Source organism: Histoplasma capsulatum, genomic scaffold (genome assembly GCF_000149585.1).
Source record: "Histoplasma capsulatum NAm1 scaffold_11 genomic scaffold, whole genome shotgun sequence".
NCBI classification, from domain to species: domain Eukaryota; kingdom Fungi; phylum Ascomycota; class Eurotiomycetes; order Onygenales; family Ajellomycetaceae; genus Histoplasma; species Histoplasma mississippiense.
Genome location: NW_001813972.1, coordinates 459,393 through 473,679, shown reverse-complemented (window position 1 = coordinate 473,679; position 14,287 = coordinate 459,393). Strand labels below are relative to the sequence as shown.

Genomic DNA, 14,287 nt, shown 5'->3' with positions numbered 1-14,287 from the left:
CCAAACTACATGAGGCTATTTCGGGTATAGAACTCACATGCGCGTAGAAACTGCAAAAATCCAAGCTCCCGAAAAGTTGACTGCACAGCAGTGGAACAATCTGATCATGTGGCATCAGCGCTGATTCATCACCATCATGACCTATATGTGTGCACACAGTATCCAACAACCTGCGGAGATCTCTTCAAGCTTCCTGTTGCACACAAAATGCCTCCTCGAATGTTGCACCATGGCATCTATGCATTTCTGGAAGTTATGAAATCTCGACTCCCAGATAGTCGGAATTACATGATTCAGTTCCTCCAACATGTGTACGACCTGATTCAGGTGCTGGTAGAAAGTGCCCCCAGATTTAAAAATATGTGGTTAGAATGTCTTGGTGACCTGGCCGCGTATAGAATGTCCCTCGAGAGTACGTTTTCTGAAGAGAGAATAGCGCGGGCTAAGCAATCGACGAATTGGTATTACGCGGCTGCCGACGAGAACTATGGAAAAGGAAGCCTTTACCATCGACTTGGTAATCTTGTGGTGAACAATTTGGGTCGAAAGTTCTTCTTATACTCTAGGTCTCTTATATCTACCGAACGATGCGAAAAATCAAAGAGCGGCGTTGAAAGCACCTTTGTCATGGCCTTACAATCAGTCAACAGTCGTGGACCCATCGACCCAGGAATCTCGTCCTGGTTTGTGAGTGCGCATGCTCTGCTTCTTCGCGGTGACTCAATTAGCAAATTCATTGCGTACTCCCAGGAGTTTTGTGCTCTCTTACGCTTTAGGATTGCTCAAGATGACTTCAAATTGAATGGAGCTGGAATGTACCTGGGAGTCCCCAACATAGCAGCAATGTTACAATACGGTGAAGAGGAGGGAATCTTTAGGAACATGTTCATAGACTCTCACAAGCTGAGCTCGGAGGCCAAACTACAACGCGCGATGCAATACTGGGCTGAACATTCTACCGATCTCCCGCGAAACACTCCGGAAGATGAGATCCTAGCTCCTGCGGCAGCTTTCTCTACTCCTTTGGAAAAACTTTCTTACAGCATTTATTTAACCTTCTTCACACTTTCTACTGTTCTTTCACATACCCATAGCGATGAAATTATACCCTTTGTTCACATCTTCCTTACCTTTATTTGGAGTTTGGCATTGGTTCCGGATGCCATGGTATGCGTTGAGAGAGAAATTCCCTGGAGAAAAATTACTCAATTTTTAAATTCGTTAAACCAGGACTATGCCAGCATACTCCGGCTTGAAAGCACTGACTTCCCCATATATGATCAAACGCGTTATTGGCAAATACCCGATGATTTCTCCATTCGAGGACAAATCTGGTCGCAAAGTATATATCCGGACAATTTCTTTCTGGACCCTCTGCCTAAAGATGATCGCGGATTCGACACGAAATCCTCCAAAGATACCCGCAACGAGCGTTGTTTATGGTATGGATATCGTCTAGCATCGGTAAGACTTTACTCTTTATTCAGTCCTATACGTTTTAACTTCCTTAGTCTGGCCATTTTTCACTTTCACCTTCATTTTACATGTTTCTTATTAATTAACTAATCGGATCTCTTTAGTGTGGACGTTGGATTCAGTTGTTCACGGACGAAAAAACAGGCGACAGGGACTTTAGACTCACATCCCTCGCTGAGCACCTCGAGGCGACTGCGAAACATCCTGGCGTGTTTAAGCCCACACAAATGGCCATTCCTTCCAGATCTGGACGATCACAGCCGGCTAGAAAAAGGAAAGGCCGTTGACACACAAGTGGTCATCGTAACGCCCAACGGGCCCTCTCAGGCTTGCCGTACCAGTGAGTGCACCAATTTTAGGGCAGAGTGCGATGGCAGAGGGTTGGAGCAAATTTTTATTGCAGGATATACTGATACATTAGTGAAACCACTGTGTCGTGGGGCCCTTATATCAGCTGCGGGTTTGCGGGCGCACTCGACATTGCAAGTTGCGGAGGTTCCAGCTTCTCAGGCCATTGCATATTTCCTATTCTTATTTTACAAGCACAGCGGGGCCCGCTGCGGGTTGCCTCGGTTAGAGCTATTTTTGAGCATTTTATCAACTCGGTTCAGCATTTAATTAATTAATAAGATAGACAGTTCTCCATAATGGTATGCGGCGATGCCATGATTTCCGATTGCTGCATATATATTTTTATAAAACCAAATAAATCGCGCCACTGATTTTAGATTCGGGTAACTTCAAGGTCAGGGATGTTATATTTGCCTACTTTATCCTGCTTCCATTTCATTTCCTATCACTTCATTTACGCTACAATCGAATCCTACTCCTGGGATACGTTTTAATGTACACCCGGGACTATTCCTTTTGACTTCAATTTAATTCCCAAGCCTTTTCCGATGGTGCTAATGGAGAGTCCAATCGGATGAGAGGGGGATATGGGATAGCACGGATAGATGCAAAAGATTATGGTAGCCCATACTCCGTACATAATCTCTTAATGTCAAAATCTGGCAAAGGACTCTCGCCTTTTCCCATATATATTTCCCACAAACACTCGATGGCCCATGTTTACCCGACCTCCTTACGTTCCTTGGTACGCCACTTGTTTACCGTCAGCGCATCCTCAATGACTTACCACACGCCCTTATCACGCGCCACTTTCCCAAGACAGGAAAGCGCTGGAATAGAAACTATCGTGTTTCGGGGCCGTGGACACAGAAAGTCGATCTGTATACATGCATGCATGTTTGTAGTCAGTATCTGCAGATGCTCACAGATAATGGAAGGAATATCTAGTCCCTTATCCTTTCGCCCGTCGACATTTGTACATGTACGTACATTAAACGTTACAGGCGGGTGTCAAGTCCGGTCAAATTAAACTACTATCTGGACCTGGGAGAATTCATCACATTGCTTGGATGGAACGCGTGTTGTTTAATTACATTTGTGCAACTAAGTTTTGCTCGAGAAATCAGTAGTCGAAGGTAAGGCGGATGTGACTGGCCTTTACCTGTGATCTCCAGAAACAGCCAGTACCACCTGCGGGATCTTCAAGGGTTGGAATTCTGATATCTTGATGCGGCAATTCCCACCATCAGGGATCGCGTTCTCCAAGTGAAGGGTGGACCGGGCGCTTTTCATCTAGTTGGGAGTGTTTGTAAGGCTTGATTTCGTTCTTCACGCTGGCAACCGGTATTGGTTCAGGGGTAGACTGTATAAATTGTGGGTCTCGGCGCTCATGTCGTGCTCTCGATGTGACGATGATGATAGGAAGTATGTCGCTCTGCATGAGGCTCGATTTGAAGGGGATTGGGTTTATATCTAGGGTGTTGACAGGAGGCAGGGCAACCCCTGACCTGAATGAAAGTTGGAAACATTGACGGGGATTTGATTCCGCGGAAACCGATTCCAGACCAGTCCTTGTTCGTGTTCAGTGAACATCCGCAACAAAGCAGGTCCAGGTAAACTCGCATTAACACGAAAACTGCCTGGAGTCCCATAATTCAGGTGCAATGAATTTATGGTAGGGTTGGCGTAGGCATCCACTTTATGTTGCTTGAGCTTTAGAAACCAGGATCAGCTCTAGTCAGCTAGCTCCGCGTAATGTATGAAACCATGACAAAACAAATATTGAGGCATTACAGCTTATCAGAAACGGGTCAAACTTGTTGAAATATTTGTCAGAGTCTTCCATCGTTCCAATCCGGCTTGTTACGTGGTGCCATTTAGGCGACCGCGCCCCTCCAAAACCCCTGCAAACCTTGCAAACCCAGACAATATTACAACCCCAAAGTAAATCCCTTATTTGATATTTTCAATCCTTGTGGGAAAACGTTAACTGCAAATTTTCCTTTCGACCACACACTGGGGCGAATTTAAATCAAATGAGCTGGCCTGGGTGTGTGGCAAAATCAATAAAGCCTTGTTGATTTATATCACGTAGTCCTCCTTGGTCAAGGCGAATACATTAGGCCACTGGGACAAAAAAGCTCCATCACCACCAGCGCCATATGGTCCTCCAACAGAATACCATAACGGGCCTCATGAGCGTTGGCCCCGGGAAAGGCCCCGATCATACTAACATCGGCTATTTTCCGCCTTTTGGAATTTCAGCTCGCTAACTTGTGTGCCGCGTTATACACACATTAATTGCTTGTCTGCTGATGAGGGAAGTAGGAAAAATGACTCAGATAAGGGCCACTGACACCAGCTCGAAACGGAACAATGCTGAGAGAGTCGGGAGCACAGATCAAACACGGCCAAACGCTCGCGGTATTCGACACAAAAATCTGCCTCCGAGCCGTGTCCGAGTGCCTTGCCACTGGAAAGGTACTATAAATGCCTTCCCTGTGGTACAGATGCACATCTCAGCCCTTTTTGAAAAGCGATCTCTCACATTTTTGGTCGTGGCCGTTGAGTTAGCTCTCTGAAAACTTTCAACTCTCCAGTTGGAGCCAATGAGGAAGCCATTGTGCCCATTCGTGATTCAATTGGAAGTTGGTACTGCGAGATTCCAGTCTCCTGAACTGAACACAAGGATTAATTGCCTTCATCTGATTTTTCCTGCAAGGCAAATATTGTGGGCAAATGCGAGGTGAAACATATATCATTAGAGTAACTCTTGGCTCCAGAAACTTGGAAAACAAGCTGAGTGGAATGGTGACAGTAACGTTCAGTGTATGGGTGTGTGAGGGTTGCCTAGAATATGAACACAACCAGCTCCCGGGCCCAGTCAATATTATAACTGTGAAACGGTAGACGGGGCAACATCTTTGCCTGGAACCCGATACCTTGTAACCAGAATCAAAGCACTAAAAGACGGAGCCTGAGTTACATTGGTTCATTAGGCTTCCAGTGGCTGCGCATGTGATATTCTGATGCTGGTTTATAGGGTCCCTGAACAATAACAGTGGAAGGCTGAAATATCGTAGAGCTGGGAGAAGTGAGGGTAGGCACAAAGATTGTGCCATCCCAGTTTAGCATCCACCAGAGCTGCAGGAAATGGCAGACGAGCATGCGGAAATTCAAGGATTGAAGCTGTAAATCTCGTGTGAAGGGACAATCACCTGGTTGGGTCATCGGGGCACACCACAAGAACAGGACTGGAAAACCAAATCCGAAAGGCTTTGTTCGCAGGTACTCTGTTTCAATGCAGGGCTCTCTGGAATGGGCAAGATATCCCAAGATGGCTTCAATAGCACAATGGATGATAATATGCCCGAATTTGTCGCCGAAGGGCTCGGCGTCTTGCCCAGCATAAATTGTTACTTAACAACAAAGTTCTTCTCACGCCACGACACAATGACAACTCGATATTTTGGCATTTCTGGATGACTTGGAGCGTCTAGATATGGGAGGGCATTATGGCATCTCGTTTGCCAGCGTAAGAGTAGTGTTCTTCGTATGGTGGCATCGCTCTTCCGTGAAGAACACGACCTCTGACCTAGCCTTGGCTGTGGAAGACGCGGCTGAGGAGCAGTGGTATGCTGACAGAGGTAATAGCGAAATTCATCCCTCATCGGACCTTGTGGCAGACGATGTATCCGTGTTGCCTGCTTAGCAATGCATTACAGGCCCTCCAGTAACGTAGCTGGCGTTGCAGTGGTTTCAATGTTCGTGGTGGTTGGTGGTCGAAAGAGTTGAAGATATGAGGTGGATCCACTTGTTGGTTTGTTTGGAAGTAACGTGACTCACCACCCAACGAACTCATCCACCCAACGAACTCCAAAAAGCGCTCTATAGAGCCGTTAATTTTCAACTGTAGCACAACAATGCAAGAAGATATTAATATTATTTATTAAAGATTAAAACTATATGTAGAATACATCATATAAATATACATGATTAATTCAGAGAACGATTGCTTGGCCTAATATTCCGCCCGGAACGTTGAACTCGTGGTTTTGAAACGGTTGAATCGGATCGCGGCGTAGAAGGTTTCAGAGAAGGAATATCATTTGATTCCACTGGGGGGGCCTGCGTGCGGCACTTATTACCGCTTTTAGAAGGTTGTATAGAGCTTCTACGGTGTTTTGAGCCCACTGTTGATCTTCTTGTAGGCCTCTTTGAGGCCTCCGTGAGTGCCTTCTTTGCCAACTGTGCTTCATGATGTTTAGCAGCATGTTCTTCCTTCTCTTTTTGCAGTTGAAGCTTCTGTTCATCTCACCGTTGCTTCTCTATACAATGTTTAGCTGCAGCTGCAGCTTTGGCCTCCTCATGGTGTTGAGCAGCTTCTAAACATTCCTTCTCACGTTGTTCCTTCCGCTCCATGAGCTCTGCCTGCTTTTGCTCATGAAGAATCGCTCGTTGAAGCTTCATATCCTCCTTGCTTGCCTGATCATCGATTTTCGCAGTTTCATTAGCATCTGCTTGCTCCCTCGCGGCCTGCACCTTTGTGGGAGAAAAGAATCGAGCAAGTGAGGGATTTGATGGATTAAGCAACCCCATACGCTTACCCCGTTTGCGTCGCCTTCTCATTATTTAGAGCAGTCTGAAGATTCTTATTCTCTATTAAGAGAACCTCTCTGTCCAGAGCAATATTCTCCCCAGCACGGAGAATTTTTTTAATATCAACTGAAAGTCGGCGGTGACGTTGACTTGCCTGCTTTATCAGACCTCGCAAAGCTCATATAGATGTAGGTGTACGCTGCTTAAGCAGTTCCGGGGGTGTAAGTGGACGTGGTTGAATCTTTTTGAGAACGCGGGCAGGATCTATAGGATGTATGCCAGTGGCTATGAAGGCAGATTTGATATTTTCCGCAGTTGTAGAGATTTCCCATGCAGCATGAAATAATCGCCAAAAATCTCACTTTGTAGTCTGAATAAAGCCATAGCCAGAATGTGTATAGAAATCTAGTTGATCTGATTATGCCTTTGCAAGTGGGTCAAATATTCCAACATCTAGCGGCTGTAAACAGTGTGTAGAGTGGGGGGGAAGAATAGCAAGCAAAATTCGATTCTGATCCGCATAATCAATGAATGCCATATTTATATGAGATGAATGGCCATCTAATATAAGCAGGCGGTAATGATTTCTTGCTTTTTGCTTTGTATGAGGATCAAACACCTGTTTCAGCCAGGTTAACCCATATTCATCATTACTTCATCCATTTTCTGAAGCAGCGAAGTATGCCTGATCCTTTTTAGGATCAAAATCTTCAAGCCATGTATCTTGCATATCTCTTGATTCCCCGCGGTAAATGAGTGCAGGTGGAATTGTAGTTCCATCTGCACAAATACCGGCAAGTAGAGAAATGAATTCTCTACTGCCATTCTGCACTGCTTCAATTGTATGCTTCCATTTGAGAGCTTCTATAGAAACAATTCGCTTGAGGGTATGAAGGAGGCCAAGAAGAAAGCCTTTTTCATTGAAATTGTAGGTGTTCTGAGGTAGAATATTATACTGCTTGATCTTCTCCTGCAACTATTCAATAGAAGTCAGCAAAAAGCTCATGGAATTGCACACGAAAAGAAGCAAAAAAACTGCAATTACAAGAGTAAAGAAGTGTTCAAAATAGTAGCTATTATCTGCCTGCTTTCTCTTTTGATCCAGAGCACGAAGATAGATGCTCTTGATCTTTGCTTTATGCCGCTCACAAAAGCAAGACACTCAGTTGATTTCTACTTGCATTTTGGTGATCTCAAATACAAAATTGCGCAGTATTTGAGGTGTCACAGGGAAGCCGCGATCGGATAACTGATTAATATGAAATAGGAGGTGTTGTTCTTCAGTATTTGTGAGATTCTGACAGTAGACTGATGTTGCCTCTGTTCTGGAGACCTGTTGACCTTTGAACCGCCGCATCAAGGTAACGCGATTGATTCCGAATTCCTTTGCAACCTCAGCATATTTAGGAATCAATTGTCGATTCAATTGAGCGATCGTTTGCTCTATAATTGCTTCGTTGGGTGGCATGGTGGGTGGTTGAAGTTGAAGAGTTGCAGGGATTCATGGAAAAAATAGGAGTTCGTTGGGTGGATGAGTTCGTTGGGTGGTGAGTCACGTTAGATCGACAGGAGCTTAAACCACCAAAGGACACAGTGGCGGCTTGACAGCCTTCCAGAACCATCGCTTTTCCAACGCCGCAACCCCAAGGCCAATCGTTAATTTCTCACGACACCGCACGCAGGCTGCTTGAATGAGGGAGCAACCGAATACTCGTCGCTCGTGTCTTGGTCCATAACCATGGTGGACCTCAAAGCACTGAGCGCGATCTGCGGCCAATGCGTGGAGCTTGCCAGCAGGACTCCCCCCTCGCTGTGGATTATTTCCCTGCTATCTACATTTACAGGTTTCATTCTTTTTGTAGGTCTAATTCCAACTGACTTGTTTCCGCGTCGCTCAATTGACTAAGCCTCCTCCAGGGATATACTCTTCTCATCCTCGTAGCACCACGACCCCGCCCTCCGCTTCCCCCGGAGAAAAGATACAAAACTATTGCTCAAGATGGATCAATTACGGAGCCCCAATTGCTTCCTTGCTGGCAAGATAGCCTAGGAAACCCTACGACTGATAATACAAAAGAAATGGAGAAGGCGGAGCTGTTTATGTCCGTGGTGGTTCCCGCATTTAACGAAGAGGAGAGGTTGGGCGGGATGCTGGAAGAGGCTGTGAATTATCTTGAGAGGACGTATGGGAAACCTGCGGAATGTCAGCAAGATGGAACTTTGCTTAACGAGGTTACGAAATGCGAAAGGACTCGTCGTCGTAAACTCGATGGAGACGCAAATGGAACCGCAAATAGAAGCGCGGACATGCCAGTCAGGGGATGGGAAATACTCGTCGTGTCGGATGGTTCTACAGATGGGACCGTAGAAACCGCATTGGCCTTTGCCAAAGACCATCAGCTTTCACCACACCCCAAGAGCCATCCAGGACCATGGTCAACTGTCGTTGACGCGGAAGGCGTACATACCCCCCCGGGGACAATCCGGGTGATCACCCTAACGAAGAATAGAGGGAAAGGCGGGGCTGTCACGCATGGTATGAGGCATGTACGCGGCCAATATGTCATCTTCGCGGACGCGGATGGTGCCAGTCGGTTCGATGACCTAGGAAAACTAGTATCAGCTTGTCAACGGATTGAAGATGTTCAATCTCGAGGACTTGCCGTCGGATCCAGAGCACATCTCGTTGGTAGCGAAGCGGTAGTTAAGGTATAGCACCCACACGCCCAATACCAATGTCACTTCTCTTCTCCCCGTACTCTTCACCCACTAACAGATATACTCCCACCCAGCGCTCCAAACTCCGGAACTTCCTCATGCACTCTTTTCACCTAATCCTGCGCATACTCACCCCACCTGCCACAGCTTCGATAAAAGATACCCAATGTGGTTTCAAGCTCTTCTCTCGTGCCTCTCTACCATACATCATTCCTTACATGCACTCTGAAGGATGGATTTTTGACGTTGAAATGCTTATGCTTGCTGAATTTGCCGGTATTCCTGTGGCGGAGGTACCCGTTGGTTGGAGAGAGGTCAAAGGGAGCAAGTTGAATGTCGTCTGGGATAGTTTGGGGATGGCGTGGGGCTTGGCTATCTTGCGGATGGCTTGGGGGTTTGGCGTTTATAGACGGACTTGACCCATAGAAGTTTTGGATGTTATCAGTTCCCCTCACATTTCCTCTTTCTTGTATTTTGAATTGGTTGGCGTTTCTCACTGGGTTTGGTTCAAGTTTCCCTTTTGTTTTAGTTTCTCCCAGATGGACTACGAGACGGCTAAAGATGTATAAAAAGGATATAAATGATTTGGCTCCACGTTCGACGAACGTATGGATGGGTTGTAGATGTTATCCTCATAATGAAATATGTTTGTCACAGGTTCAAAATACGTGACCTCACTCAGGTCAAGCTTAGTTTGATTTTGTGACGAATGCCTTGAGTACCCTCGTGCAGCATTTCGATCCTTTATTGAATTTTTTTTTTTTTCTCTTCTCTCCTCGTTTCACCACAGTTTCCCTCCTGGGATAGCTCAACACGAGGGATTAACAAATGGAAGAAGTTTAATTCATAACCCGATTCCCACCAGAGGCAAATAGGAAATCCGTTGGCTGGATTCGGACTTCACGGGGAAATACTTGAAAGATTTAATAAAAAGAATGGTACCAGTATATCCTGTCAGTTGGTTTCGGCTGTATCCGGATTAATGGTATTCGTACGACATAGTAGGAAACTTGATTCCAAAAACAAGAAGTTAATAATATCAAAAAGATATTACAAGGGAGTGAGGTACGCCATTGCTCTTAGCTCGCCCAGGTTCGGTAGATGGGAGGGGAGTAAATCTTGGTATATTGATACAGGTGAACATATATCCTTTCTTCAGCCTATATAAATCAAAATCAATGTAGGAAATAGAGACAGTTTGATATCTTCATGCACTTAATCCGAAGCAGTGTGTTCTCTCAGATATTCTACGATTTGAGGGGGCGATTTGAACTAAATATATCAGTCAAGCGTCTAACCGGGCTAAGTAAATAGTCAAGGGCATGACGTCCCCTAATATAGTAACTACCCGCGCACATTAGCCCTAAAATAATCCCGGTATTCAAAGGTAAATTATCACCATCCCACCGTCGCTGCTCCTATGTTTTGCGATGCCATGCTGGACGATCCAGCGTGCCACTGATTTACCTCACTCGTATCGGAGGCAATACGACTCTAGCCTGCCACCTCATGGGCACATACCCTAGGCTACAACAATGTTGGCAAAACTGACTAAGTCGTATCGTTTTAACTCATCACAGATACTGAGTCATCTTTCCTGGTAAACATGGCCCAGATCCGTGCAATTCCACAACCTTCAGGTTGTGGCGAAAGGCTTGAATATACGCACAGGGACACCGAGGAGTCGTCTACGCTATCTCCAAGTCGCCGTCCAACTTCACCAACTTCCGATAACTCTCGTTTGAAGTGGCCAGATGGTGTGTCAAACACAGTGTCGACAGATTTTTTCGGCTTCGTCGAACAATCCCGACTAGCACTTCAATCGCTGCGGTTCAGCTTTGAGCGTGAACGAGCGGCGTTTACAGAAGAACGGAAGCTGTGGGAGAAGGAAAGGTCAATCATGATACACAGGATTACGGAATTGGAACAAGAACGAAAAAGAGGATCTTCTAGAATCGAGAAACCCCGGATGGCATCAAATCCCAGCGGAAAGGAGGGCCGTCAGACACAGGATGTCCATCATGTATGGGAAGGGTCAAGTCCGACTCTCAACCCAACCAGAGTATTCTGGCAGGGAGAAGAAGAGCAGAGCCCCCGAAGCTCGATACACTCTAAGAGCAACAACCATAGACCCGAATTACCCCCCTCGCTTGATGAAGCCCTGTCCCTTACGACCCGACCCGTCGATCGGTATGCTGCAGTTGGAGTTCCCATTGAATTAGTTGATAGCAGTTTGGATGGGATCACCCTTAAATCTACTGCCCTAAGCCCGGATATTCTTACAAGGACCACTTCAACCTCCCCCTCAGACGCCGTATCCCCATCTCGAAATCGAGCCCTAGACCCTAAATTGGTAGAAACCAGGAAACCCGCGCAACTCGCGCTATCGGAATTGGGGCCCTCCGAAGAAAACCTCGTGAGAGTCGCAGGACATACTCCAATGATAGCCATTAAGCCAGACGTAGAAACAAGCGGCGTATCTACTGAGGTTGGTACATTGACGACGGATTCACCCCTTGCACCTCAACAAACTCGCGAGTTGGGGGAGACCTACTTCTCCACAGTTGACGAAGACCCGGCCCTGCAAGGTCCTCTAGGCTTAAAACATGACAAGGAACAGGACATCGAGTTTCTTGAGGCCCTGGACCAGAAGCTATTAGAAGAAGCGAGAAAAATAGCTAAACCGGGGTCTCTCTCGGGTTCTTGTGAACTCGAAAGGAGTGTCTCTGGCGACGAAGAACCGCCCACGCAGCCCGAACCAGAACCCGACATCAAATTCAAACACAGCACAAATTTTGGTTCAGCTTTTGGGACTTTATAATTTATTTTTATTACCATTTAATCTGCATCCCTTTTTGCGCCCAAAGTGGGAAAGAAAACCTTTTGTTATATCTAGCACTATATCCACTCACGTACAGAAGTAGCCTCTGGAAAGCTTGTTTCCTTTTTGTTTTTTACTTTTACTTTTTCTCTTCTTCCACCGCATATTTGGAATACTATTTTGATAGATTGGATCATCTCAATAGCTAATTGTGATCAATCTCAGCTCCTTTCTTCTTTTTACAGCGCAGCCAGCTCTTAACTGTGACCTTTGTTTCGAACGGTCTCACCCGGATGAACTGTCCCTATATATTGCGCAAACACGTCTCTCCACAGGCTGACACAGGCTGATACAGCTACTAGTAACTGCGGTCTTCTCAATCTTACTATCTCTTCGTACCTTACTCTAGGTTCGGTGCGATACACTATCCTCCTGCTGTACTTAAAGCATATTTTCATCAGTGCTATTGCAGAAGTCGCGTGGAGCCTAATGGAGCCTATATGATCTACCTCTTTATCGCTGTCCCCTCTGTGGTATATACCAGAATATCAACGAGGGTAAAAGGAAAAGGGTGTACAAAAGTAATCGCAAAGGGTCGCGTGCCTACGTAGCTCTTCGGGTATATAGTTGAATACGGCCTCGACAAAGCGGGCATGACTTTATAATAACCCCTTGTTCGATTTCCGCTCAACCAAAGCGGAAACTCAATCAACCCTATACGCTCTCTATACAGTGGACAGGATTATCTACCACGTGTTAGTGTACTCTGTAGGGTTAAAAGAACAACATTGTTTCAATGGGTGTTACCCATCTTTTCCCAATTCGATACCTTGGATATAGTTTATCTATATGGTTTGAACCTCGTAGATATATTTGAATGAATGTGCGCAAAACTTCATTTGCATAAAAAATTAAAATCAGTGTATGAACGCTTTGTGGAGAGAGGGAGAGAGAGAGAGAGAACAAAAGAGAGAGATAGGAAAATATGGACCGGATGCCAAATATTTGTAAGATTCCGTTGTTTTCATGCAGGGAAAGGATTTGAGCCTAACTCCAATTTCCAAAATAAAAGTAAAGAAGGGGTCGTGTACATGCCGGATAGCATCATAATGAATCAGAAAGAAAAGAGAATGGACATTGGAGGTGAAGTATTCATAAATCAGAGAAAAAAGAACAAGGCAAATATCAAACTGAAGTCAAAAGAAGCGATTCCATTGGAAATCAATCCCAAAAGAGAAGAAACGGAAAGAAAAGTCGATTTAAGATACGCGAAGGAAGCGAAACAGAATTGGTTGTTCCTAGAGTGGACGAGTTCCTACGTTGCGAACAGAAACAGTCCATCGATCCATTCATCCATTAATCCCTCCGTCATATCATAACTATCAACAAATGAATTCCGAACACCGAAATGATCCGCTATATCTGCCACCTAAACGCCCATCGTAAAATCATGCTCAATGCCTGGGGTCACGCTCGCAATAAACTTCAAGAATACGACCAAATACTGATCCACCCGTATGGCCACACGCTGCTCGTCAGCCTCTTCACCACCCTCGTGCTGCAACACCTCCCACTCATCGCCAGCATTACCGCCTGAAGGCTGCAGTGGATGTTGCTGTTGCTGCAGTGGGGACTCAGGAGAAAGCGTCAGACGAGCCGTATCATCCACTAGACCCTCCAATCCACTCTCAACTTTCGAGGGCACAGTTCGGGTCGCGTCTTCCGGCGAGATAGCATTTTTCAATTTTTGGCGGCGGAGCTTTAGAGCCGCGTCTGCGCGATCGAGGAGGACTTTCATTACGCTTGCGTGGCGACATGGATGCACACTGGCCATTTTTACGCCGCCATCGAAGAAGGGGAAATCCTCTAGAGTGACGGTTTTGTCTTTGTAGTCGCCGACTATGTCTTCCATCATGAGGTGCGGGGCGAGGGGTTCAGATGGAGATATGTAGCCGGAGAGGTAGAGACGGGGGGTTCGGTAGTATGGGCTATAGGTTATGTAGAGGGTGTAGGTGCGGAGGGGCCTACAAGGCAAATGTTAATACACTGGGTATATCCCGATCAACCCACGGAGGAGAGGGGCAGCTGTGCTAGGATAAGGATTCATCCCAATAGAAAGACAGATGCTCACGATTCAGTCCCAGCCTTCCCCACCGGGTCCCTTATAATAGCCTCTTCATCATCGTCGTCATCTTCCATATCCGGAATCTCCTCATCTTCCTCCTCTCTCTCCCCAATATTCCCCGCTTCATCCACGGTCCGCACGTCCTTAATCCTTGCCTCATGACTATCTGACATTCCACCTCCGGCTCTCAACCACCC

At 46.0% G+C, this 14,287-nt stretch overlaps 5 protein-coding genes across 5 annotated transcripts; 2 read left to right on the top strand and 3 right to left on the bottom strand.

Annotated features, from left to right (window-relative positions):
• Window positions 1-207: 207 nt before the first annotated feature.
• Window positions 208-1,763, top strand: HCAG_08401 (predicted protein; the record flags this gene model as incomplete). Its single annotated transcript, XM_001536569.1, has 3 exons — window positions 208-1,167; window positions 1,231-1,464; window positions 1,581-1,763. The coding sequence occupies 3 exons, from the start codon at window positions 208-210 to the stop codon at window positions 1,761-1,763; spliced, it is 1,377 nt and encodes a 458-aa protein (XP_001536619.1).
• Window positions 1,764-6,001: 4,238 nt separating this feature from the next.
• On the bottom strand, window positions 6,002-6,426 carry HCAG_08400 (predicted protein; the record flags this gene model as incomplete). Its single annotated transcript, XM_001536568.1, has 2 exons — window positions 6,002-6,080; window positions 6,146-6,426. The coding sequence occupies 2 exons, from the start codon at window positions 6,424-6,426 to the stop codon at window positions 6,002-6,004; spliced, it is 360 nt and encodes a 119-aa protein (XP_001536618.1).
• A 655-nt stretch (window positions 6,427-7,081) lies between these two features.
• On the bottom strand, window positions 7,082-7,894 carry HCAG_08399 (predicted protein; the record flags this gene model as incomplete). Its single annotated transcript, XM_001536567.1, has 2 exons — window positions 7,082-7,402; window positions 7,604-7,894. 2 exons carry the CDS (start codon window positions 7,892-7,894, stop codon window positions 7,082-7,084), a joined length of 612 nt encoding a protein of 203 aa, XP_001536617.1.
• Window positions 7,895-8,164: 270 nt separating this feature from the next.
• On the top strand, window positions 8,165-9,563 carry HCAG_08398 (dolichyl-phosphate beta-glucosyltransferase; the record flags this gene model as incomplete). Its single annotated transcript, XM_001536566.1, has 3 exons — window positions 8,165-8,284; window positions 8,344-9,135; window positions 9,219-9,563. The coding sequence occupies 3 exons, from the start codon at window positions 8,165-8,167 to the stop codon at window positions 9,561-9,563; spliced, it is 1,257 nt and encodes a 418-aa protein (XP_001536616.1).
• A 3,831-nt stretch (window positions 9,564-13,394) lies between these two features.
• HCAG_08397 (predicted protein) lies at window positions 13,395-14,263 on the bottom strand (the record flags this gene model as incomplete). Its single annotated transcript, XM_001536565.1, has 2 exons — window positions 13,395-13,989; window positions 14,097-14,263. The coding sequence occupies 2 exons, from the start codon at window positions 14,261-14,263 to the stop codon at window positions 13,395-13,397; spliced, it is 762 nt and encodes a 253-aa protein (XP_001536615.1).
• Between the last annotated feature and the right edge of the window lie 24 nt (window positions 14,264-14,287).